The sequence below is a fragment of the Salmo trutta genome, chromosome 12, assembly GCF_901001165.1.
Source record: "Salmo trutta chromosome 12, fSalTru1.1, whole genome shotgun sequence".
NCBI lineage: Eukaryota > Metazoa > Chordata > Actinopteri > Salmoniformes > Salmonidae > Salmo > Salmo trutta.
Window position 1 is genome coordinate 20,543,712 of NC_042968.1, and position 24,707 is coordinate 20,568,418.

The window sequence follows — 24,707 nt, forward strand, 5'->3', positions numbered from 1 at the left end:
GAAAGTGAACTTCAAAACGTGATGTAGTTTTATTGGAATTTGATGCTGTTGTCAAGTAATACATCTGCTACCTTCTGACATGACTTACTGCATCTTTAATCCTACTTCTCCCATATAGAATATCTCATTTAAACTATACTGTTGGTGACTGCCCTGCGGAAAGTGATATGGCTAAGGTGTAGGAGATGGGCCAGTTAACCAGCATTCTTGTGTAAAACCATCGGGCATGTCAGTTATGCTGTAAATATATTGACAGTGAGGCGACAGTTGCTAAACATCACTATGGACCGCATTGCATCATGTGTTTCTCGATCATATACCTGCATCAAATTATGCTCTTATTTGGGTTTCAGATCTTTTTTAAATTACCGCAGTTTCTTCACTTGTGAAGTTGATTGATCCATACCTCATTGAAAAATAATTTGTGAATTTTGTAGAATTGTTGCTATATGTTGTAATGGAAATGCATTGTTCCACAGTATCATCACAATGCTTTAATTGATGAGCTGACAGGCTGCTTCTCTCTCTGCAGGGTTTACCAGTTCAGTAAGAGGCATGCGCTGGAGGAGAGCCGACAGCAGGTGATGCTGTCCCTGGGAGCTAGAACCAGGCTGGAGGCCCAGAGGTTGCTGCTGAAGGGGAAGCTGGAATGGCTGGGATCCAGTGAACCCCCACCTGCCCTGGGGCTGGAAGAGGACCGTATCTCCCTCTCCTCCATCACCTCTAGTGTAGGTCTCCTCTCTCTCTCTCTCTCTCTCTCTCTCTCTCTCTCTCTCTCTCTCTCTCTCTCTCTCTCTCTCTCGCTCTCGCTCTCGCTCTCGCTCTCGCTCTCTCTCTCTCTCTCTCAAACACACGCACACACACCCTCTGCATATCTGATCCCTGCCACTCATCTGAAAGAGATACCATGCTTCCTGTGGTTGAGATGATCTCTGTCCCTTGCATCTGTTTCATTGTCTTGTCTCGTATGGGAACCTGACCTGTGATTGCACTCATTGTGTAAGATGTTGTAAAACATGTTGTTATTGGCTCTTGTTCGTTTCTAGTTCTCCATTGTGTGTTCAGAGTTCAGGTTCTACTCATTCATTACAGTGCCTTCCAAAGTATTCACCCCCTTGGCGTTTTTCCTATTTTCTTGCATTACAACCTGTAATTTAAATAGATTTTTATTTGGATTTCATGTAATGGACATGCAGAAAATAATCCAAATTGGTGAAGTGAAATGAAAAAAATAACTTGTTTCTAAAAATTCAAAGAAATAAAAAACAAAAGTGGTGCGTATGTATGTATTCACCCCCTGTGCTATGAAGCCCCTAAATAAGATCTGGTGCAACCAATTACCTTCAGAAGTCACATAATTAGTTAAATAAAGTCCACCTGTGTGTGTCACCTGATCTGTCACATGATATCAGTGTATATATACACCTGTTCTGAAAGGCCCCAGAGTCTGCAACACCACTAAGCAAGGGGCACCATGAAGATCAAGGTGCTCTCCAAACGGGTCAGAGACAAAGTTGTGGAGAAGTACAGATCAGGGTTGGGTTATAAAAAAAATATCAGAAACTTTTAACATCCCACGGAGCACCATTAAATCCATTATAAAAAACATGGCACCACATCAAACCTGCCAAGAGAGGGCCGCTCACCAAATCTCACAGACCAGGCAAGGAGGGCATTAATCAGAGAGGCAACAAAGAGACCAAAGATAACCCTGAAGGAGCTGCAAAGCTCCACAGTGGAGATTGGAGTATCTGTCCATGGGACCACTTTAAGCCGTACACTCCACAGAGCTGGGCTTTACGGAAGAGTGTCCAGAAAAAAGCCATTGCTTAAAGAAAAAATAAGCAAAAATGTTTGGTGTTTGCCAAAAAGCATGTGGGAGACTCCTCAAACAAATTGGAGAAGGTACTCTGGTCAGATGAGACTAAAATTGAGCTTTTTGGCCATCAAGGAAAACACTATGTCTGGCACAAACCCAACACCTCTCATCACCCCGAGAACAGCATCCCCACAGTGAAGTATGGTGGTGGCAGCATCATGCTGTGGGGATGTTTTTCATCGGCAGGGACTGGGAAACTGGTCAGAATTGAATGATGGATGTCGCTAAATACAGGGAAATTCTTGAGGGAAACCTGTTTCAGTCTTCCAGAGATTTGAGACTGGGACGGAGGTTCACCTTCCAGCAGGACAATGACCCTAAGCATACTGCTAAAGCAACACTCAAGTGGTTTAAGGGAAAACATTGAAATGTCTTGGAATGGCCTAGTCAAATCCCAGACCTCAATCCAATTGAGAATCTGTGGTATGACTTAAAGATTGCTGTACACCAGCAGGAACCCATCCAACTTGAAGGAGCTGGAGCAGTTTTGCCTTGAAGAATGGGCAAAAATCCCAGTGGATAGATGTGCCAAGCTTATAGAGACATCCCAAGAGACTTGCAGCTGTAATTGCTGCAAAAGGTGGCTCTACAAAGTATTGACTTTGGGGGCGTGAATAGTTATGCACCCTCAAGTTTTCTGTTTTTTTTGTCTTATTTCTTGTTTGTTTCACAATAAAAAAAGATGTTGCATCTTCAAAGTGGCATGTTGTGTAAATCAAATGATACAAACCCCCCAATAATCTATTTTAATTCCAGGTTGTAAGGCAACAAAATAGGAAAAATGCCAAGGGGGGTGAATACTTTCCCATGGCACTGTATCAGATGTGATTGTTGTGTACTTTAGTTTGTTAGCTTGGTAGTTTGTTGCATTATAAGTTCTACAAATACATCATCACTAAAACATGAATGTACTGTGGGCTGATGAAAATCACTGGGCGATATGTAAAAGCTTTTGAAATCCCATTGTTTGATAACGAAAGAAATTAAACAAAAGGTTAATTGGTTTGTCGTCCCCTCTATACACACACACAGAGTAGTACCAGATGACTAAAGTGAATTGCATCAATGTTCCCACACAGGTTGTGTTGTAACCCTGGTGTTATGGGTATTTGTAAAATGCCACCATGTAAAAATGCCACACGAGCACTAAAATGTGAAGTTCATTGGAGCACATCAAATTTGGTGTGAAATGAAAGCTGAGTCTATTGTTATAAAGGTATGTATAACATGTTCAACCATTTTCCATCCTAAATATTAGGAATAAGCAAAGGCTGCTAAAGATGGCTAAATAGCCATAATACTGCTAAATGGTTACCTGGACTATCTGCATTGACTCTATCTTGCACTGACTTTATGCACACTCACAATATTATATACACACTATGTATAGACTCACCCATAAACATTACACTGACAGGCTCACACAAACCCATTCACATACACTACATACACACACACACACACATACACACCGACGCCATACACACAATTTCACAATCATCATATGCTGCTACTCTGTTCTTTATTTTACTCTTATTGTTATCTATTCTGATGCCTAGTCACTTTACCCTGCCTTTATGTACACATCTACCTCAAATACCTTGTACCCCTGCTCAGTGACATGGTAGTGGTACTCCCTTTATACAGCTTCATTCTTGTGTTACTATTTGTATTTTTCTTATTTTCTTATTTCTAACTGTGCATCGTTGGGAAGAGCTCCTGAGATAGAGTTTCACAGTAGTCTACACGTGACAAATACAAATTGATTTGATTGAGTACAGCACAGTACAGTAAAGAAAAGTAGAGTATAGGTCAGTTCTGTACTTTACAGTATAGTAGAGTACAGTACAGTAGAGCACACTAGAGTAGAGTACAGTATAATTTACTGTATAGTGCTATACTGCACTGTACTGAACTCTACTCTGCTAAACTGTGATGTACAAACTTGTGAAACATAGACGTCTATGATTGGTACAGATTTGGTGCGGTCCGGACCAACCAAATGTCGTCTTGTTTTGGGGCGGCGCTCATTAGAATAATAGCCAGTATGTAGAATAATACCCAAACATGCAAAGGAGGATATAAAATGTTTCTACCTTTTGTGTACCTATTCAGGATACATCACCATGAAGAGAATGCCATTCATGATTATGCATTTCTGTATAGTACAGTTCAGGCACCCATGATGTCATTATGTTACCATCACTCTGTTACCGGGTGGGAATCCACTTCACTTACTGTAGTTCAATATCCAAAATATAGATTTTTTTCAAACTCAAGGTATCATGTTATAGCTGACACCCCAATCTTTCTGCAAACATCTTAGTAGATATTTAGTAGAGTATTTAAGAGTTTTTGTAGTATTTAGTAGATATTAAGAGTTTTTGTAGTATTTAGTAGATATTAAGAGTTTTTGTAGTATTTAGTAGATATTAAGAGTTTTTGTAGTATTTAGTAGAGTATTTAAGAGTTTTTGTAGTATTTAGTAGATATTAAGAGTTTTTGTAGTATTTAGTAGATATTAAGAGTTTTTGTAGTATTTAGTAGAGTATTTAAGAGTTTTTGTAGTATTTAGTAGATATTAAGAGTTTTTGGAAAACGTGGTCACATAAAAAAACTGAAGTGGATTTTACCGTCATTCTGTTAACAAACTTTACATCTGCACTGTTCTTCCAGTAAATGTGTTTTTGTAAAATTCTGTGGAAATGTTTAATAGTACTGCTTGTGCATAGAGTTGTATGACTTGTTTAACTTTGCAGTCAATGGTTTTTGTTTGGCATACTTTTAAAGTAAAAAATCTCAGCGTCATTCTGCTGCCATGGAATTACCCTTATGTAACCTTCCAGTTCAACTAGAAGGCATCTGAACTACAGACTGACTCAACCAGTCTGTTCTGTACTGAGGACTACCTCTCCTCCTGTCTCGTTCAGACACAGCCATCTCTATTGTAACAGAGGCATGATTGAGGATCTTGGTGCTTTGCATACTTTGCTGTCTGTCATGGTGTTGACTCAAGTGCATTCCTTCACTCATTTTCATAGTGCTGTTTTATCCAGATCCGTCCTAAAGCAAACAAGTATTTTCTTCTTTGATATTCTCTACTCATCATTTTTGTAATGTTTTGTGAAATTCTCTCCTCTGTGGATTACGTTGTGTTTGAGTGCTGTTGCATGTTGTTGTTATTATTAACACAGTGATGATGAGCATTCCTGGTGATGATGAGCATTCCTAAAAGAGAGGTTGAGGATGGTTGTGCTCTGTGTTGTTTCAGGAGAGGGACGGCCTCAGAAACCTCAGTGTGGACGGCGTCATAAGCCACCTCAGCGGCCTGTTCAAACCCAAATACACGGTCAGTGATGTAACATACAGTGTTCAGAAATAGTCAGCTATGGTCATACATAGTACACAGTTATGGTCATACCGCTGATGCAGCATACACAATATGTTATGTTCATACACGGTCAACTATGGTCATTCATTGTCAATGAGGCGTCAATTGCGATCACCCCTGTCACAGATGGACCTGTTCTGTTTTCACCCACCTGCTGCCTTTGATTTATATGTCTCTGTCTATTCAAACAACTCAAGTCAGACAAACAGTTCCCTTGTCAAACAGCGATTGGCCGTGTTTTCTCTCTAAGCCTAACTGTTCAGAGTAGGACTCCAGTAGTAAAACGCCTTGTTTCTCATCTGGCTTTCCTCTTTATCTATCTTATCTCTAGAGTTGTTTGTTTACAATGTTGTAGTATGCGTTATCTTGTCATCTGAACAGTAGTATCTTTTTGAATTGGCGCCATGTTGTCTGTAGTAAAAAAAATGACTAGGTATCCATGTGTGTGGTCTTCAGAGATACATTGTATTGTTTTTGAGCAGTGTATTTTGTGTCTCCTGATCAATGTTGTTGGTAGCTGTATCTTCCTTGTATCTAGTCTCCTTAGCAGTGTATTGTTACTCTGTCTATGTATTCTTCTGTGATGTAGTGGTAACAAAGTTGGTGGGTAAACTCTGACTCTGATGTACTTTAGTAGTATTTGTTCCCCTGTGCTGAATCTCATCTAGAGATACACATGTGAGACTCATGCATCTCAAACCGCACTAATCTCCCATTGAAATCAATCTTTGGTTTATGAATGAGTCTCACAGTGGGCGCTGCATGCCCAGGTCTCTCCTTACCTGGCCCCTCATTGACCTTACTGTGTGAACCCCCTCCAGGTGCCCCCTGCCCTGTCCCCAGTCCCAGAGGTAGAGCGCCCCCTGGAGCAGCAGAACTGGTACCACGGAGTCATTCCCAGGCTGGAAGTCCAGGAGCTGCTGAGGAGTGATGGAGACTTCCTGGTCAGACAGAGTCAGGGCAAACAGGAGTATGTCCTCTCTGTCCACTGGGCTGGCTCTTGCAGGCACTTCCTTATCCAGAGCACAGACGTGAGTGTGTGTGTGTGCGTGTGTGTGTGCGTGTATTTACAGTATGATCATGTCTGTACAGTTTGTATAGTTATAAAGTGTGTGTGTTTAGAATATGTACCGCCTGGATGGAGAGGGATTCCACACCGTTCCCATGCTGATGAAACACCTGGTCTCGTCACACCAACACGTCACCAAGAGGTCCGACATCGTCCTGAAGAGACCTGTCCTAAAGGTAACGCACCTGCCACACAAACACACACACACACACACACACACACACACACACACACACACACACAGGTCAACTGTAATCTGTTGTAGATCCTGTTTTACCTTTGTTGAAAAGTCCCTTGTTTTGTTTTGTGTTTAATTCAAGGTTCCCCAATGCTTTATTTGTCTAAGTATTTCTTAGATATTAACGTTATTAGTTTCACTTACCTAAATAAGGATTACATTACACTCCCACATGTTTACTTATCTTTCTCTAGTAGTTCTGTAATTACATAATGGACTCCTTTATTTGTTACATACAATTTTATCTCAGATGGTGTTTTAAATCTGTCCACAGTAAAAACCCTCAGCTGCCCTTCTCATTCTGTGCTGTGGGACATGTGGCTGTTGGTTAATGCTTCCAACAGGTTGAGAATAACGATGTGGCCATCAATTAAGTCTGGGGCCTAGCAAAGTCCCCCTTTCTCCGGTCCTGTGTGTTGGTGTTGGGTGGACCTGTGGGTTTAACTTTGTCTGTGGGAGGAGGGAGATGTGTGAGTCAGGGGGTGCTCTTGTATGCATGTATGTATGCATGTATGTATGTATGTATGTATGTATGTATGTATGTATGTATGTATGTATGTATGTATGTATGTATGTATGTATGTATGTATGTATGTATGTATGTAGGCCTATGTTTTGTGTGTGTGTGTGGAATAGCAACTTTGTAGTGTGTGCAAAACACTGTGTGTGCCTGCATGCGCGCAAGCTTCTATTACACCTCTCCTGAGCATGTTGGGAGTGAATGGGCTCGGAACACACCTGCTCTGCTCACCACTCTGTGTCTCAGCGTTAGGATCCATCGGATTTTAATGAGCTCCCAAGATCCACATACTCATACTTTCTCTCCACCCTCCTCCAGAGTGCTATACATACCACACTCACATGTTCTCTAGAGTCTAGAGCTGCATGCATACTGTACTACCACCATGCTGCCCATCAAAAGGGCTCCAGTGTTTTGCACACACTACAAGGTCTCCATTCTACACACACACATACTGTACACATACACTATTTTACACAATGCAGTTTTAGAAGTTGGTCCGAAATGCTTCTACCAGGCTGCAAAGTCAGTCTACCCATTCAGAAGGAACAGCAGCACTGGTATCTCTGATTGGTTCCTCTCTGTCTCTCTCCCTCCAGGACAAGTGGGTTCTGGAACACGATGATGTCATCCTGGGGCAGAGCATTGGCCGGGTGAGCTCACCACCCGTGGAATGTCTGTTTGGAGTTATGAGAGGCTCTAATTGTCAGGTTGGCATTCTGTTTCTGTTTTAGCCAAGATCCAGAATGAAACCTGATGTGTGTCTGTTGTCCAGGGTAACTTTGGGGAGGTGTACAGTGGCCGTCTGCTTTCTGATAACACCCCTGTAGCTGTGAAAGCCTGCAGAGAGAACCTGGCCCCAGAACACAAGAACAGGTTCCTTATGGAGGCCAGGTCAGTCTGTTTCTTTCTCTCCCTCTTCCTCTCTCGTTCTCTTTCTCAGTCTCTCTCTCATTCACATTTGACCTTGCTCTCTCTCTTTCTCTCTGCTGTGCAGGATCCTGAAGCAGTATGACCATCCTAACATAGTGAAGCTGATTGGTGTCTGCACACAGAAACAACCCATCTATATCATTATGGAGCTGGTACAAGGTGAGCCAATCTGCCAGGGGCCTTTACACTCTAACCACAGCTACAGTACATTCTATCATTACAATCGACTAATAAAGTGTGTGTGTTCTGCCAGGGGGAGACTTCCTGTCCTTCCTGCGCTGTGAAGGTCACAACCTGAAGTCAAGTATGCTGGTGAAAATGGCAGAGAATGTGGCATCTGGCATGGAGTATCTGGAGAGCAAGAAATGCATCCACCGGTGAGAGGGAGATGGATCTAGTCTTCTCAGATATGGAGCTGTATGAAGGCTGCCATACAATATGACAAGATTACATTTCCTTTGATTGCACAATTTATTCTAGATGATGAAACAGATTGAGGTTTTTGGGACAGTGAAGTTAACACAGTGTGTAGGGGCTACTGGAGCCTGTAGTGTAGGAATGACCCTAGGAGTGTTAAGCTGCTGTGTCTCTGAGGAGGTAGCAGAGGACAGAGGGCTCAGAGCCCTGGCTCCTGGCTCATCAGAGGAGTGCTGGATAATTAACCCAGCAGGAACACATCCAGGCTGGATGCTCCAGCCCCCGTTACCCTCTAACACTCCTCCTAACACTGCATGTCAAACTGCCTCCGCTTACTACTATACCCTGCATCAGGGAGCCCACAGATGACAAGAGTGGCTGATTTTCTCTCACTTATTTATCGGCTGTCATTTGCTTCCTTCACTGGCTCTCTCTCTCTGGCTCTCTCTCTCTCTCTCTGGCTCTCTCTCTCTCTCTCTCTCTGGCTCTCTCTCTCTCTCTCTCTGGCTCTCTCTCTCTCTCTGGCTCTCTCTCTCTCTCTGGCTCTCTCTCTCTCTCTGTCTCTCTCGCTGTCTCTCTGTCTCTCTCTCTCTCTCTCTGGCTCTCTCTCTCTCTCTCTCTCTCTCTGGCTCTCTCTCTCTCTCTCTCTCTCTCTCTGGCTCTCTCTCTCTCTCTCTCTCTCTCTGGCTCTCTCTCTCTCTCTCTCTCTCTCTGGCTCTCTCTCTGGCTCTCTCTCTGGCTCTCTCTCTCTGTCTCTGGCTCTCTCTCTCTGTCTCTGGCTCTCTCTCTCTGTCTCTGGCTCTCTCTGGCTCTGGCTCTCTCTCTCTCTCTGGCTCTCTCTCTCTCTCTGGCTCTCTCTCTCTCTCTGGCTCTCTCTCTCTCTCTGTCTCTCTCTCTCTCTGGCTCTCTCTCTCTCTCTCTCTGGCTCTCTCTCTCTCTCTGGCTCTCTCTCTCGCTCTGGCTCTCTCTCTCGCTCTGGCTCTCTCTCTCGCTCTGGTCTCTCTCGCTCTGGCTCTCTCTCTCTCTGGCTCTCTCTCTCTCTGGCTCTCTCTCTCTCTCTGGCTCTCTCTCTCTCTCTGGCTCTCTCTCTCTGGCTCTCTCTCTCTGGCTCTCTCTCTCTGGCTCTCTCTCTCTGGCTCTCTCTCTGGCTCTCTCTCGCTCTGTCTATCTGTCTGTCTGTCTCTATCTCTCTTTTCCTCTCTTTCTCTCTGCAGGGACCTGGCAGCCCGTAACTGTCTGGTGGGAGAACAGAGCAGGGTGAAGATCAGTGACTTTGGGATGTCTCGCGAGCAGCAGGACGGGGTCTACTCTGCCGCGGGGGGCCTCAAACAGATCCCTGTCAAATGGACAGCCCCCGAAGCCCTCAACTATGGTACCTGGCTCTGCCCCGCGGCCACAACACTCACAACCATCCCTCTCTCCCCTCTTCTCTTTATTCATAAATCTCTATCTGCATATCCCAAGGCTAGAGAACTCACTAAACATGGCAACAACCTGTCAACCCAGACATCATTCCGTACTCTGATCAGTGTACTGCTTTTGTATTTCTCTGAAATGTCATCTATAACAGACACACGCTGAACGGTGCTCTCTGGGGTTGGAGTGCTGGCGAAACAGAGTTCTGTCAGAATAAAAGTCAGAACATACCTTTTGGGGCTTAGAGGAAGCTTCATTTTCAAAACTATCACTACTTTTCTCAGGCTGTGATTGTGGAATAGTGTGCTGTAGTACAGTTGAATAGGTAATGCATCTCTACAGGATCACCATCAAATGTAATAGCTGTCTCAATGCTGCCCCCTGCCTGTGTTCCAGGGAGGTACACCACGGAGAGTGACGTGTGGAGTTTTGGAGTTCTCCTATGGGAGATATTCTCCAGGGGAGTCACCCCCTACACCAGCATGACCAACCAGCAGACACGGGATGAGGTGGAGAAAGGTACAGCGAGTCATTGAGATTTCTAACACATGAGTCAGAATTTGCTCTGTAGGAGTTTCAAGTTTTAATGTCACATGAACAAGTGCAGTGAAATGCCTTTCTTGCAAACTCAAATCTCAACAATGCAATAATCAATAACAATGTAATACTAGACAAAAAAACACGAGAAATATGAGGAACACAATAAGTACGTAAAAATATTATATACAGGGTCAATTCCAATACCATGTTTACAATGTGCAGGGATACTGGAGTGATGGAGGTAGATATGTATAGGGGTAAGGTGACAAGGCATCAGTATAAAATAAACAGAGTAGCAGCTGCTTGTATGTGAGTGTGTGTGTGTGTCGAGTCAGTAAAAATGTATGTGCATATTATGTGTGAGTGAGCAGTTGGAGTGAGTGTGTAAGACTCTGTGAATGTGCATAGACAGTGCAAAAATAAAAGGTCAATAAGGATACAAGGTTAACTCAGTCTGTGTAGCTTGTTTAATAGTGGAGATGCAACATTATAGAAGTGTATAGAACAGACATGACTCTGGGTAGAGTATGGAGTTAGGTCAGCTCTATACAGGAGTCCAAAACATTACACCCCTCTAGATTGACCCCAGGTGAAGCCAAACGGATGTCCAATCATGTTCTCCTGTCCCGCCACCTAGGATACCGGATGCTAGCCCCAAACTCCTGTCCTCCAGATGTGTATGCCATTATGTGTCGCTGCTGGCAGTACGACACCAGGAACCGGCCGTCCTTCAGCAAACTCAGGACCGAACTCAGTGCTTTGTACCACAAAGTGTCCTTACTCAAGTGACTTGTTTGATTATCTTTTACCTTTTCATATGGAGTAGATGTTGCCTTTATTTAATATACATTGATTATAGAGAACCAGATGCTATGTGATCTTGAATTGACCATATTTAAGTAGTGATAATCCACAAGGCTGTGAGCCCACAGGTAGTATAAGTACACAGGACATGTGTGTATTGTAAACATTAGTACCATATTCTACAAATAGAATATTCTATATCTGTTGAATGTTGCTATTGTTTACTGTATTACACTACTGTAAATGTACAAATTGAATGTTCCTATTATATCAGCTTGAAATAGTTGATGGGATCTTTTTCTCTGTTGTCTTGTCTTTTTTAATATACACTGAACAAAAATGTGAACGCAACATGTAAAGTGTTGGTCTCATTTTTCATGAGCTGAAATAAAAGATCCTGGAATTTGTCCATATGCAAAAAATGTATTTCTCTCAAATGTTGTGCAGAAATTTGATTACATCCCTATTAATGAGCCTTTCTCCTTTGCCAAGATAATTAAATCACCTGACAGGTGTGGCATATCAAGAAGCTGAATAAACAGCATGATCATTACACAGGTGCACCTTGTGCTGGGAACAATAAAAGGTTACTAAAATGTGCAGTTCTGTCACACAACACAATGCCACAGATGTCTCAAGTTTTGAGGGAGTGCTCAATTGGCATGCTGACTGCATGAATGTCCACCAGAGCTGTTGCCATTTCTCTACCATAAGCTGTCTTCAACGTCATTTTAGAGAATTAGGCAGGAGATCCAACTGGCCTTCACGACTGCAGACCATGTGTAACCGCGCCAGCCCGGGACCTCCAAATCTGGCTTCTTCACTTGCGGGATCGTATGAGACCAGCCATCCAGACAGCTGATGAAACTGTGGGTTTGCACAACCTACGTTTCTGACAGTTTGTGCAGAAATTCTATCTCAGGGAAGCTCATCTGCATGCTCGTCATCCTCACCAGGGTCTTGACCTACTGCAGCTTGACGTTGTTAACTGACTTCAGTGGGCAAATGCTCAGCTTCGATAGCTACTGGCACCCTGGAGAAGTGTGCTCTTCACGGATGAATCCCAGTTTCAACTGTACCGGGCAGTCAGCAGACCGCGTGTATGGTGTCATGTGGGCGAGCGATTTGCTGATGTCAACATTCTGAACACTGCCCCATTGTGGCAGTGAGGTTATGGTATGGGCATGCATAAGCTATGGACAATGAGCACAATTGCATTTTATCGATGGCAATTTGAATTCACAGAGATACCGTGACAAGACCCTGAGGCCCATTGTCATGCCATTCATCCATCACCTCATGTTTCAGCATTATAATGCACGGCCCCATGTCGCAAGGATCTGTACACAATTCCTGGAAGATGAAAATGTCCCAGTTCTTCCCTGGCCTGCATACTCACCAGATATGTCACCCATTGAGCACGTTTGGGTTGCTCTGGAGCGACGTGTTCGACAGCATGTTCCAAGTTCCCGCCAAAATCAAGCAACTTCGCACAGCCATTGAAGAAGAGTGGGACAACATTCCACAGGCCACAATCGACAGCCTGACCAACACTATACGAAGGAGATGTCGCGCTGCATGAGGCAAATGATGTTCACACCAGATGCTGACTGGCTTTCGGATCCACATCCCCTACCTTTTTTGTAAGGTATCTGTGACCAACAGATGGATATCTGTATTCCCAGTCAGGTGAAATCCATAGATTAGGGCCTAATTTATTTATTTAAATTGACTGATTTTATATGATCTGTAACTCACTGTAATTCAGTACAATCTTTGAAATTGTTGCATATTGCGTTTCTGTTTTTGTTCAGTGTATTTAAATGAATTCATATCTTCTGATGATGCCTGTGTTTTCTACTCCTTTTTAACAGGTGGCCACTAGAGAACAGCGATGTGTGTCAAAGACTGATCCACTTACAGTAAGGCTAGTGATGAGACAGTTCACATGTACATAACTACTGTACAGTATTGTATGTGACACACCCTCCACATGGGACCTTGTCTAAACATTGATACTGGCACTGTCACATTCTCAGTTTCTGGAACTTTATTTCTAGTGCATTGTGCCCCTCATTTAATACCAGATTCTTAGACTGGCCTTTGTCTACAGGCATCAATATGTTTTTATTCAAATCTTTCATGTCAAGACCTTATATCATTAAGACCTTTCACAACAATTCTAAATGACAAAAGGGGAAACAGTAGCCTGTTCCTAGATCTGTTTGTGCATTAGCCAACTTGACACACAACGATAGTCAGAAGGGTTGGCTAAAGCACATAAACATCTGAGACCAGACTAGCAAAACAGAGGTCTAAAAAGGAGCTAAAAGACAACGGTGACACTCGTGACTCATCACTAAAGCTCTTGATTCCGAAAGGGCAGAAAATAGCATGACAATCAAGTTAAGTGACTTGTGAGCCACTTTCTCATGAGCAACCACCTATTAAACCACCTATTATACAGGAGTGACACCAGAGAGACTTCTGAGGACATGCTAACCCCTTCTGTGGAATTACACAAACACTGCTACTATTCATTACTTAGAATGAGGCCAATTATTGGGGAACGTCATTGTTAGCCAAATATGTCGCATTATTCTACCTGTCTAAGCAAGAGTGAGAATGTACTATATCAGTAACCAAATCTGTGGATATTGTGTCTAACATTGGCAATTTGATTGTATTTTTATTGTACATGTGTATAAGATCAAAAACATGAAGATAACACACAAAAAAAATAGAGGTTTATAATCTTGGTAAGCAGTGGTCAGCCCATCTACCGACTGATCCAGGGAAAAGACAGATAAACGTACAGGAGAGTAGCCCAAGTGATTTGGATCCTGTCTGTTGTAGAAGAATGCAGACGTGTAATATGGCAGTGCTTAATAGCCATTCATCCTCTGCTGATCTAACAGGAGCAATACCTACACAGTCCTGGAGGAGTGGCAGCAATTCACTCATCCCCCATCATCAGCAAATAGCATGACAGGCAGCCAGCCAGGTGATAAAGATGTCACATTCTCTGTGATTGTGCAACTAGCCTGATGTGAAAAGCACCTCTCCAGTTAAGCATGTTCAATCACTTTGTGCATCAGCTGATTGTCTCATGATGAGTGTGTTCGGTCTCTATAGAGAACAACAAACAAAGAGAACCCATCTGATATTTATCTTATTGACTCAAGTGGATGAAAATAAAGTATGACAATGGCCTTTTTCTCTTTTCAGTTATAACACCCATTTTACCTTACACACATATGTGATCAATAGCAGGTAGTCACAGGCAGTCATTACTAACTACAAAAATGTATGCGCATAAACACAAACTTTGAGTTAGTTTGAGTCAAAGATGTTGCAACTACCCATTTAATGTGTACAAAAGTAGGGCAGAATTCACCCTTTGTTCTAAGTGAGATGTAAGGAATGGGCTGGTTTGAAAAGTAGGACCAAATTCACTCTGTTCCAGGATTTTACCTCGATTCCTGTAACAGTGTGAATTTGGAACGTTGCCTTTAAAAGCAGCAATGCCTATAACTCGTGATTGGATTGAATACCGGTCTCAATTTGGCCCGAATTTTGTAGACATGAAATGGATTGCTGCAGTTGCAACATATTTGACTCAAACTAACTTTGTGTTTATGCATATTCATATTTGTAGTTAATATCTAACTACTAAACATATCTAACTACTAAACATTCAAAATCAGTCCCATTCCTTATCTCATATCAAATAGTGAATGTGGCCCTACTTTTGTACACATAAATACTGTATGTAGCTGCAGTTGTTCTAAGTGAGATCTAAGGAATGAGACTGGTTTGAGAAGTAGGAGAAAATTCACTCTGTTCCAGGAATCAACACATGAAAAAAGAATATGCAGAAACACAAAGTTACTTTGAGTCAAATATGTTGCAACTGCAGCTACATACAGTATTTATGTGTACAAAAGTAGGGCCACATTCACTATTTGATATGAGTGAGATAAGGAATGGGACTGATTTTGAATGTAGGTCCAAATGCACTCTGTTCCAGGAATCACCACACAACAATTTCTCATATCTCACTTAAAACAAAGAGTGTATTTGGCCCTACTTTTATACACATTAAATAGGAAGCTGCTGTTGCAACATCTTTAACTGAAATTAGCTTCGTGTTTAATTATATTCATTGTTGTAGTTAAAGGCGAACTGCACCCGCTGAATTGGCCTCGTTTTTGTTTTCTTGTTCCTCAAGAAATGCTGGAGGCCATGACAGAAGCCACGTGAGTTGGCTTGGGGGTGGGGTTTTGATGTGAGTGTTTCTTGGGTGTGTCCTTGCCACACCCATCTGTCAAAACCTTGCCTGCAGCTGTTTACCCCACTCAATCACAACAAACAAACTGCCTGCAGGTTGAGTTCAATAACTACAGGCAGATGTATGTATGATGAGATGCCGGATGAAGCGTTGAATAGGTCAGTAGCCTACAGAGTAATATGAGATGAATGCAATTGCTGAATATATGGTGATATTCTAAATTAAGTGTTTTGATAACTTTCAAATGTAGTAACAGGTCCATGTACAATAAACAACACTTTACATAATACCATAGAAGCAGTGTTCTGCTAATATAACAATGTACACCTTTCATTGCCATTCTCAGGGATTTTGTCTGGTGGTAATAGGGCTACCTTGGCAAACATGTCAGAGCGGTCATAACTTCCTGTGTGGTGTCCCGTATACAACAGGAATTCCCTGATCCTGATGCAGAATACATACGGGTTCTCCCTCCCCATAATGACTGATACCATTCAATTAGATAATACAAAAAGATAATACAAGTAAAAGTTGTCTAGTAAAATGTTAATGCTGAGTGCCAGGTCTCTGTCCATTCAGCGACGTCAGTATCAAGCCTGTCTGTCGGTCAGGACTATCACATCATCTTGCAAGTCTCCAAGTGCTGGCTCCATAGAGCCTCTTGATATCTGACAAACATACACTCACTGACCAGTTTATTAGGTACACCCATCTATGTAGTACTGTGTCGGACCCCCCATTGCCTCCAGAACAGCCTGAATTCTTCGGGGCATTCTATAAGGTGACGGAAACGTTCCACAGGGATGTTAGTCCAAACTAACGCTATGGCATCACACAGTTTCTGCAGATTGGACAAAGATACTGGATTGGGTTGAGGTCTGGGGCAGGACACTCAAGTAAACTGAACACGCTGTCATGTTCCAGGTGATGTTTTTCACTCTTCAATTGTCCAATGTTGGTGATCGCATGCCCACTGGAGCCGCTTCTTCTTGTTTTTAGAAGATTTATTTATTTCACCTTTATTTAACCAGGTAGGCAAGTTGAGAACAAGTTCTCATTTACAATTGCGACCTGGCCAAGATAAAGCAAAGCACTTTGATACATACTACAACAACAACAACAGAGTTACACATGGAGTAAAACAAACATACAGGGGGGAGGGTGTGGCTCAGTTGGTAGAGCATGGTGTTTGCAATGCCAGGGTTGTGGGTTCGATTCCCACGGGGGACCAGTACGGAAAAAACAAAAATGAAATGTATGCATTCACTACTGTAAGTCGCTCTGGATAAGAGCGTCTGCTAAATGACTAAAATGTAAAAAAATGTAAAAAATACAGTCAATAATACAGTAGAAAAATAAGTCTATATACAATGTAAGCAAATGAGGTGAGATAAGGGAGGTAAAGGCAAAAAAAGGCCATGGTGGCGAAGTACATACAATATAGCAAGTAAAACACTGGAATGGTAAATTTGCAGTGGAAGAAAGTGCAAAATAGAAATAATGGGGTGCAAAGGAGCAAAATAAATAAATAAATACAGTAGGGGAAGTGGTAGTTGTTTGGGCTAAATTATAGATGGGCTATGTAGAGGTGCAGTGATCTGTGAGCTGCTCTGACAGCTGGTGCTTGAAGCTAGTGAGGGAGATAAGTGTTTCCAGTTTCAGAGATTTTTGTAATTCGTTCCAGTCATTGGCAGCAGAGAACTGAAAGGAGAGGCGGCCAAAAGAGGAATTGTTTTGGGTGTGACCAGAGAGATATACCTGCTGGAGCGCGTGCTACAGGTGGGTGCTGCTATGATGACCAGCGAGCTGAGATAAGGGGGGACTTTACCTAGCAGGGTCTTGTAGATGACCTGGAGCCAGTGGGTTTGGCGACGAATATGAAGCGAGGGCCAGCCAACGAGAGCGTACAGGTCGCAGTGGTGGGTAATATATGGGGCTTTGTTGACAAAACGGATGGCACTGTGATAGACTGCATCCAATTTATTGAGTAGGGTATTGGAGGCTATTTTGTAAATGACATCGCCAAAGTCGAGGATCGGTAGGATGGTCAGTTTTACGAGGGTATGTTTGGCAGCATGAGTGAAGGATGCTTTGTTGTGAAATAGGAAGCCAATTCTAGATTTAACTTTGGATTGGAGATGTTTGATGTGAGTCTGGAAGGAGAGTTTACAGTCTAACCAGACACCTAGGTATTTGTAGTTGTCCACATAAGTCAGAACCGTCCAGAGTAGTGATGCTGGACGGGCGAGCAGGTGCAGGCAGCGATCGGTTGAAGAGCATGCATTTAGTTTTACTTGTATTTAAGAGCAGTTGGAGGCCACGGAAGGAGAGTTGTATGGCATTGAAGCTTGTCTGGAGGGTTGTTAACACAGTGTCCAAAGAAGGGCCAGAAGTATACAGAATGGTGTTGTCTGCGTAGAGGTGGATCAGAGACTCACCAGCAGCAAGGAGTGGAACCCTGTGTGGTCATCTGCTGCAATAGCCCATCCGTGACAAGGATCAACGAGCTGTGTGTTCCAACATGCCGTTCTGCACACCACTGTTGTACTGCGCCATTATTTGTCCATTTGTGGGCCGCCTGTTAGATTGCACGATTCTTGCCATTCTCCTTTGACCTTAATTGCCAATCTCCTTCGGCCACCCACAGGACTGCCACTGACTGGATGTTTTTTGTTTGTCACACCATTCTCAGTAAACCCTAGACACTGTTGTGTGTGAAAAGCCCAGGAGGGAGGCCGTTTCTGAGATACTGGATCTGGCGCTCCTAGCACTGACTATCATGCCATGCTCGAAGTCGCTTAGGCCACTCGTTTTGCCCATTGTAACATTCAATCGAACAGTAACTGAATGCCTCGATCCCTGTCGGCCTGCTTTATATAGCAAGCCACTGCCCCGTGACTCACTGTCTGTAGGAGCAATCCATTTCTGTGAACAAGGTATACTGGCCACTGAGTGTATACTATGTTAAAGTTTGAACAGGTCAAACTAAATCTACCTAATTATGGTCTCCCCATCAACAAACATTTTTGAGCAGGCAAGAGTTTTGAACTTTGACCAGGTCAAATGTCACCAACCTGTTTCAAGTGTCATTCCTGTTCCATTTATAGGAATGCTCACAGCTAGGGCACGTCTACATGATGCTGAGGGTCCCCCTGCTGGTCTTCTCTATGTTGCATGTTCGGCTTCAAACTGGACATCTCTGCAGCAGGCAATCCTCATAAACATGAGGTGTTGTTGACTGGGAGGGCCCGTGACAGGGTTGTTCAATAGATACACAAGTGGTAAATTGCATTTTGTTATAAAGAAAGGACAAAGCTTTTTTTGCACTTCACAACCAAAATGGCTTCTCCTTGTATCTGCTGGGTAATTGGCTGGGTAATTAATCAACTAGTTTATCAAACCGAGTATTTTTTTTAGACACATTTTCACATAACACACATTATCCATTGTTGATGAAGCCGTCTGTGTCACCAGGGCAGTAACTCGAGTCAAGCTAATTCTAGGTCGTCACTAGTTACCACAGGCACAAAATTATAAACACCGCCTATTTCTACAATTACACTTCTTAGAATGTGATTTTAATCCTAACCCTAACCACACTGCTAACTTTATGCATAACCCTAACCTTAAATTAAGACCAAGAAGTGAACTTTTGTACAGAATGACTGTAGCACCAGATTGTATTAGATTCAGGCCGGTAATGCCGCTATGGTTTGTTGCTCCAGTCCTAGTTCACTGTATTACTGAGACGTGTTAGCTACCACCATAGCTGCATCCATTATTTAGTTTTGCCCTAGACAATACAGAACACACTTGTATGAGCTACGAACTAACTTTCAAACCCGACTTGTAGGCCAACGTTAGCTAGCTAGATAACTAGCTAACGCTAACTAGCCTATAGCTAGCTAACCTGCCTCGCTAGCATTATCAAATGATAACTTTACATAACCAGCAGTATCTAGACAATACACAATAAACTTGTATGAGCTATGAACTAACTAGGTTGTATTATCAAAAAACTAGCTAAACAAAAGTATATGTACTCCACTTCATAAATGTACTCAGATCGCTACAGGCTCTGGGGGCCTGAGAGGGGGAAGCATCTTCCGACAGTATTCCCTGCAATGTTTTCAGCCTTGAAATCCTGGAGATCCAAGAACCTTTTAGCCACTTTCATAGTGATTTCCAGATTTCTTTGTTAGTTTGTCCTGTACAATGAATCACCTGCGCAATAAAAGCAACAAAATCAACCTTCTTCAACGATTCATCTTTCAGGATCTCTCAACTGATTGACATCCACAGGCTGTTGGACATTCACTGCCATAGATAGCTTCATCATCTCAACTCGCTGATTTGACAATTTTCACTGCCTCTGCATAGGAGACCTTCTCAACAGCCCTGATCCTTCCTACTTTGACCTCCTTCACCCTAACAAGGCAGTCAGGGAACTCTGGAACCTGATTCCCATCACAACTGGAATACCTTGCATCCTCAGACTCTTCAACAATGATATTCCGTTTGCAAACGCTTGACACGTGGCCAATTTTTTTTACATTTATGACATTGAAGATTTTGTACATAAGCTCATTTATCCCAGCTTTACATGGGTCAGGAGAAATGTTTAATCTTACTTCAATAATACAGAAATGCTTTCCTCCCTCTTTCCATTCACAGGGCGGGTTAAGCAACATGAATCAACTATTCCTGGCATGATCACAGTGGTGGAAAAAGTACACAATTGTCAGACTTGAGTAAAAGTAAAGATACCTTAATAGACAATTAAGAGAATAGAAAAAAGTAAAAGTGAAAATCACCCATTAAAATACTACTTGAGTAAAAGTCTGAAGGTATTTGGTTTAAAATATACTTAAGTATCAAAAGTAAATGTAATTGCTAAAATATACTTAAGTATCAAAAGTAAAACTATAAATAATTTCAAATTCCTTACATTAAGAAAACCAGACGGCACCATTTTCTTGTTTTTTAAATTTACAGATAGCCAGGGGCACACTCCAACACCCAGACATAATTTACAAACAAAGCATTTGTGTTCAGTGAGTCAGCCAGATCATATGCAGTAGGGATGACCAGAAATGTTGTCTTGATAAGTGTGTGAATCGGACCATTTTCCTGTACTGCTAAGCATTCAAGTACTTTTGGGTGTCAGGGAAAATATATGCAGTAAAAGGTACATTATTCTCTTTAGGAATGTAGTGAAGTAAAAGTTGTCAAAAATATAAATAGTAAAGTGCAGATACCCCAAAAAACAACTTAAGTAGTACTTTAAAGTCTTTTTACTTAAGTACTTTAGACCAGGGTTTTCCAAACTCGGTCCTGGGCCCCCCTTGGGCACACGTTGTGAGTTTTACCCAAGCACTACAAAGCTGATTCAAACAGCCAACTCGTCATCAAGCTTTGACTATTTCAATCAGCTGTGTAGTGCTAGGACAAAAATTCAAACGTGCACCTAGGGGGGTCCCCAGGACCGAGTTTGGGTTACCCTGCTTAATACCACTGCATGTTCTTTGAGCAGATACAATTTCAAAGCTAGTGCAGTTTGTACAGTTGCAGTTACGGAGCTAGTACATCTAGTGCAGATTACATTTCATTGCGAATAAAGATTTTTCAAACCTAGTACAGCAATTTCAAAAGCAGCTAGTACAGCAAAGTGTTGGGAATAGTCAATTTTTAAACATTAGTTGTAAAGGTACCTTAACATTTAATTGACTCAGGGCCTGATTTATAGCTAGTTTTGGTTGGCTTCTCCGCTCTATGAGCCTGTCCACTTTACTACCCTACTGGCTGAGCTTTGAACCACAATGTCTTCAGGGCCTGAATGTCACAGGATGACCAGGGTAGGGGTCAACAAAATAACCCAAAACGCTGCTGCGGAAACATTCCAATTCATAAAAGCGTGCTTCTTCTATGTGTCATAACTCCAATAAACTCCAAACTTCTCAGAAGCCTATCTCCCCATCCCTCAGCGTTACCCAAGTTTTTTTTGGTCCACATATCACGATGCAGGAAACCTTATGACTCCGCCAGGGGTTTTGCGTCAGTCTGTGACATCTTAAAAGTGAGTTATCACATGACTAGCCATTGTAAAGGGTTTCACGTCAGTGTGGTATGATGAAGTGTATCTCTGTTGTAGATCAGTGCTCTCTGTCAGCAGGCTATCAAGAGTGTCAGGCCCTACTACGAGTGAGCGTGGGTCGGTATCACCCAGAGATGGCTGCCTGTCTCTCATTCCTCTACGCTATCACCTATCTCATGAATGCATACTGTATGCATACTGTATGTCTCTAAGCATCAACCAAGGTGCACGAACAAAGGAGCAAACTGGAAATGTGAGAGATACTCTGATAACTCTTGGTAAACTCCGAGCTGTATGGGTTATTAGTGACATCCAGTTATGAATCACCTGGCGAAGGATGTATTCTCTGTGATGTAAGCCAAGGGAGGCTTCACTCCGAGCCTCCCTTGGGCAGAGAGGGCTAACAAAGAAAAACTCCGAAATTGCCTGAAGTATCTGTGGTGCGCTGTTCTGTGGCTCACCTGCCTATTGATTGGCAGTTCTTCATGAGATCTTATGCTACATCACTGGTGGAATGTATCAGCGCTGCGACAATGACAGTTGAGGACACCACACCATGTAATAGTAGGAATGTAGCTTTGAAGATAACGATCTGAGTGCCTCCATAATATCCCTCGGTCACATTCTTTCACTGATTAGTTTTGTTTGTGAAACGTTTGTATAACTCACCTTGGCCCAACTGAATGGTTGGTCTTCTGGAGCTACTGGAGGCTATGTCTGACATTCACTCAAACCTTTCATTAAAACAATCACTGAAAAAACCTGAACTGTCTGAAAGGCATTGCCCTGGTTTAGTCTGTCTCTAATGGTGCATTCTTTGAAGGCTGTTCAGGCTCATAACAACGAGGAGGTGAGACCCAGGCATACATTTCTTTTTGAATAAGGTTGTTGTATTACTCCGAACCATCAGAAAACTCCTTATTAGACAACCTATTAGATATGCAAGGCACTTTTGTCCTCGTACAATTCATTTATTTTGTTTACAGACAACTTAGGCCTACTCATCCAACATATCTTGTTGAAGTTATATCCCGAAGCCTCAGTGCCAGTCGGGTTGTGCTATCATGCCAATGCCAATGTTGGCTTGATAATGACAGCAGTGAAGTTGGCATTGGCAAGAGCACAAACAGAGATGGGACCAGGCTACCATAGTTGAACACTGAAGATACCATTGTAAAGAGACACCTCAAATCTGAAATGCAATAAGCAAAATAATAAATGTATACCGCTCTTATTGTTGCTACTACAGTACAATTGACAATCATTATAGCATTCTTATCATTGCATTCCATGTTGATTACAGTACAACATCATTTAATGTTTACCCAGCAGTTTTTTTATGCTTATGTCACTAAGATCTTGTACAGTACAAATACCATGAGTTTGTCCATAAATTCCCTCTGATTATCAACTGTCAAAAACTACAGTAGATGTTAGAATAGCAAAAGAAACGCTCCAGGGCCTTGATCATAGTTAAGATAAGAGTCATCAGCGAGACACCAACTAAGACAGCAGCCAACATCGTGTGTGTGTGTGTGTGTGTGTGTGTGTGTGTGTGTGTGTGTGTGTCCGTCCGTCCGTCCGTGTCCGTCACGCGTGTTCTTATCAGGCCCCATGTGCACGCGTCGCCTGCATACCTAGAAAACACATGCAATTAGGAGGATCTTCTCTTCTAGTACAGGTGCACAGGTCCTTATTGATACAGAGTTCACTAAGGGTTCAATAATACTGTGTTTCATCATATATTCAGTAGTTGGCCTATGTGGTTAGCTACTGGTGACTTTAGAAGATGTTGAAATGAATTTTCTATGATTTTTCATTTTTCAATGACTGATCAATGAAAGTAGAGTTTGGTAGGGGCTCAATCAAGGCACATTTTAAATCAAAATCATAGCTAAAGTTTGGGCTCTACTGAAAACCACATCAGGGGTCTCCAAGGTAAACGAAACAACATTGATCCATGTCAAGGTCCAGGTGAGAGTCATTTTGTTTACTAAACATTTGTTTCAGGATTAGATTACTTGAATTTCTAATTCTCACACTCCTCTCTTCTCTCCCTACCCTGAACAAAACTTTCAGATTCCAGATTCCATTTCATTGAAAAGCCATTTCATTCAATATACTTTGTTCAAAATACATATTTAGTAGTAAGATTATGTTACCCCACATTATACTGCCAGTTTCCTCTTAGTGCTCTGACTATGTACATATAATCCAGACTGATACAGGCCTGCTGTTCAAGGAAGTCAGTGTGGCACATGGAGTTACCGGATGCCCTTATAGCCTCAGATACACCTCATTACCACTTTGGGCAGATGACTGGACAGATATTACTCTATGTGTGTCTATTTAAATTGATACAGACATAAACAAAACATTTGGTATGTTATCCTGCAGGCCTGTGTTGTATGCCAGAAATGCCCCTGTTGCCTGCAGTGTTTATTTAAGATCAATCCACACATCACCATCAACACTAGTCAGGGCACCAAGTAGCACACTATCAACCCAAACATCACCATCACCAGGACAAACAAGCCTCTAGGTAGGCTGTAAATGATTATATTTTCTATTGCACTGACCTTAAATTCTATCAATAATGCACCAACTAAGTTGCAAGCTATGGGTAGAAGATTTGGTACTGCAATTTGCATAGCCTTGGTACTCATCTCAACATTATTAGGCTACATGAATTATGTCTGCTCAAATAGATTAAGGAAGACAGACATTGTTAAATAGGTACACACATGTTAAACAAAAATGATCATTTGTTTGTCCAAACATAAATATTTAAATACATGTTCATTCGTTCATTACAGACAGCGGATAGGGCAATATCCCCCCAAGATGCAAATACAGTTCATGGTCACTCAAAGCAGCCAAAGCTGAGGTTGCTGATCCATCAGCTGCTTTCTTAAATAAACACTGCAGGTAGAAGGGGATACAACACAGTACTGTGGGATAACATACCAAATGTGTGGTTTATGTCTGGTGTTCAACCTTCCTAAGTTCTCCCATGTCACCCTGCTCCTCCGCACAGTCCACTGGCTTCCAGTCGAAGCTCGTATCATCATCAAGACCCTGGTGCTTGCTTACGGAGCAGCAAGGGGAACTGCCC

At 42.3% G+C, this 24,707-nt stretch overlaps 1 protein-coding gene and 1 long non-coding RNA gene across 5 annotated transcripts in view; both read left to right on the forward strand.

Annotated features, from left to right (window-relative positions):
* LOC115203144 (tyrosine-protein kinase Fes/Fps-like) overlaps positions 1 to 11,558 on the forward strand; it is a 35,670-nt gene extending 24,112 nt beyond the window's left edge. For 3 of the 4 annotated variants that reach the window (XM_029767554.1, XM_029767555.1, XM_029767552.1), the window contains exons 9-19: positions 533 to 728; positions 5,151 to 5,228; positions 6,092 to 6,301; positions 6,393 to 6,515; positions 7,697 to 7,750; positions 7,873 to 7,991; positions 8,095 to 8,189; positions 8,284 to 8,407; positions 9,662 to 9,819; positions 10,260 to 10,382; positions 11,041 to 11,558. In XM_029767554.1, the coding sequence (XP_029623414.1) occupies positions 533 to 728; positions 5,151 to 5,228; positions 6,092 to 6,301; positions 6,393 to 6,515; positions 7,697 to 7,750; positions 7,873 to 7,991; positions 8,095 to 8,189; positions 8,284 to 8,407; positions 9,662 to 9,819; positions 10,260 to 10,382; positions 11,041 to 11,192 (1,432 nt within the window). In that variant the 3' untranslated portion in view covers positions 11,193 to 11,558. The remainder of the gene's footprint in view (positions 1 to 532; positions 729 to 5,150; positions 5,229 to 6,091; positions 6,302 to 6,392; positions 6,516 to 7,696; positions 7,751 to 7,872; positions 7,992 to 8,094; positions 8,190 to 8,283; positions 8,408 to 9,661; positions 9,820 to 10,259; positions 10,383 to 11,040) is intronic. The other variant, XM_029767553.1, reaches the window with a different exon arrangement.
* Positions 11,559 to 12,563: 1,005 nt separating this feature from the next.
* On the forward strand, positions 12,564 to 15,067 carry LOC115203145 (uncharacterized). Its single transcript, XR_003880118.1, has 2 exons — positions 12,564 to 13,129; positions 14,126 to 15,067. It is a non-coding gene; the product is annotated as an uncharacterized LOC115203145 (long non-coding RNA).
* The last annotated feature ends 9,640 nt before the right edge of the window (positions 15,068 to 24,707 follow it).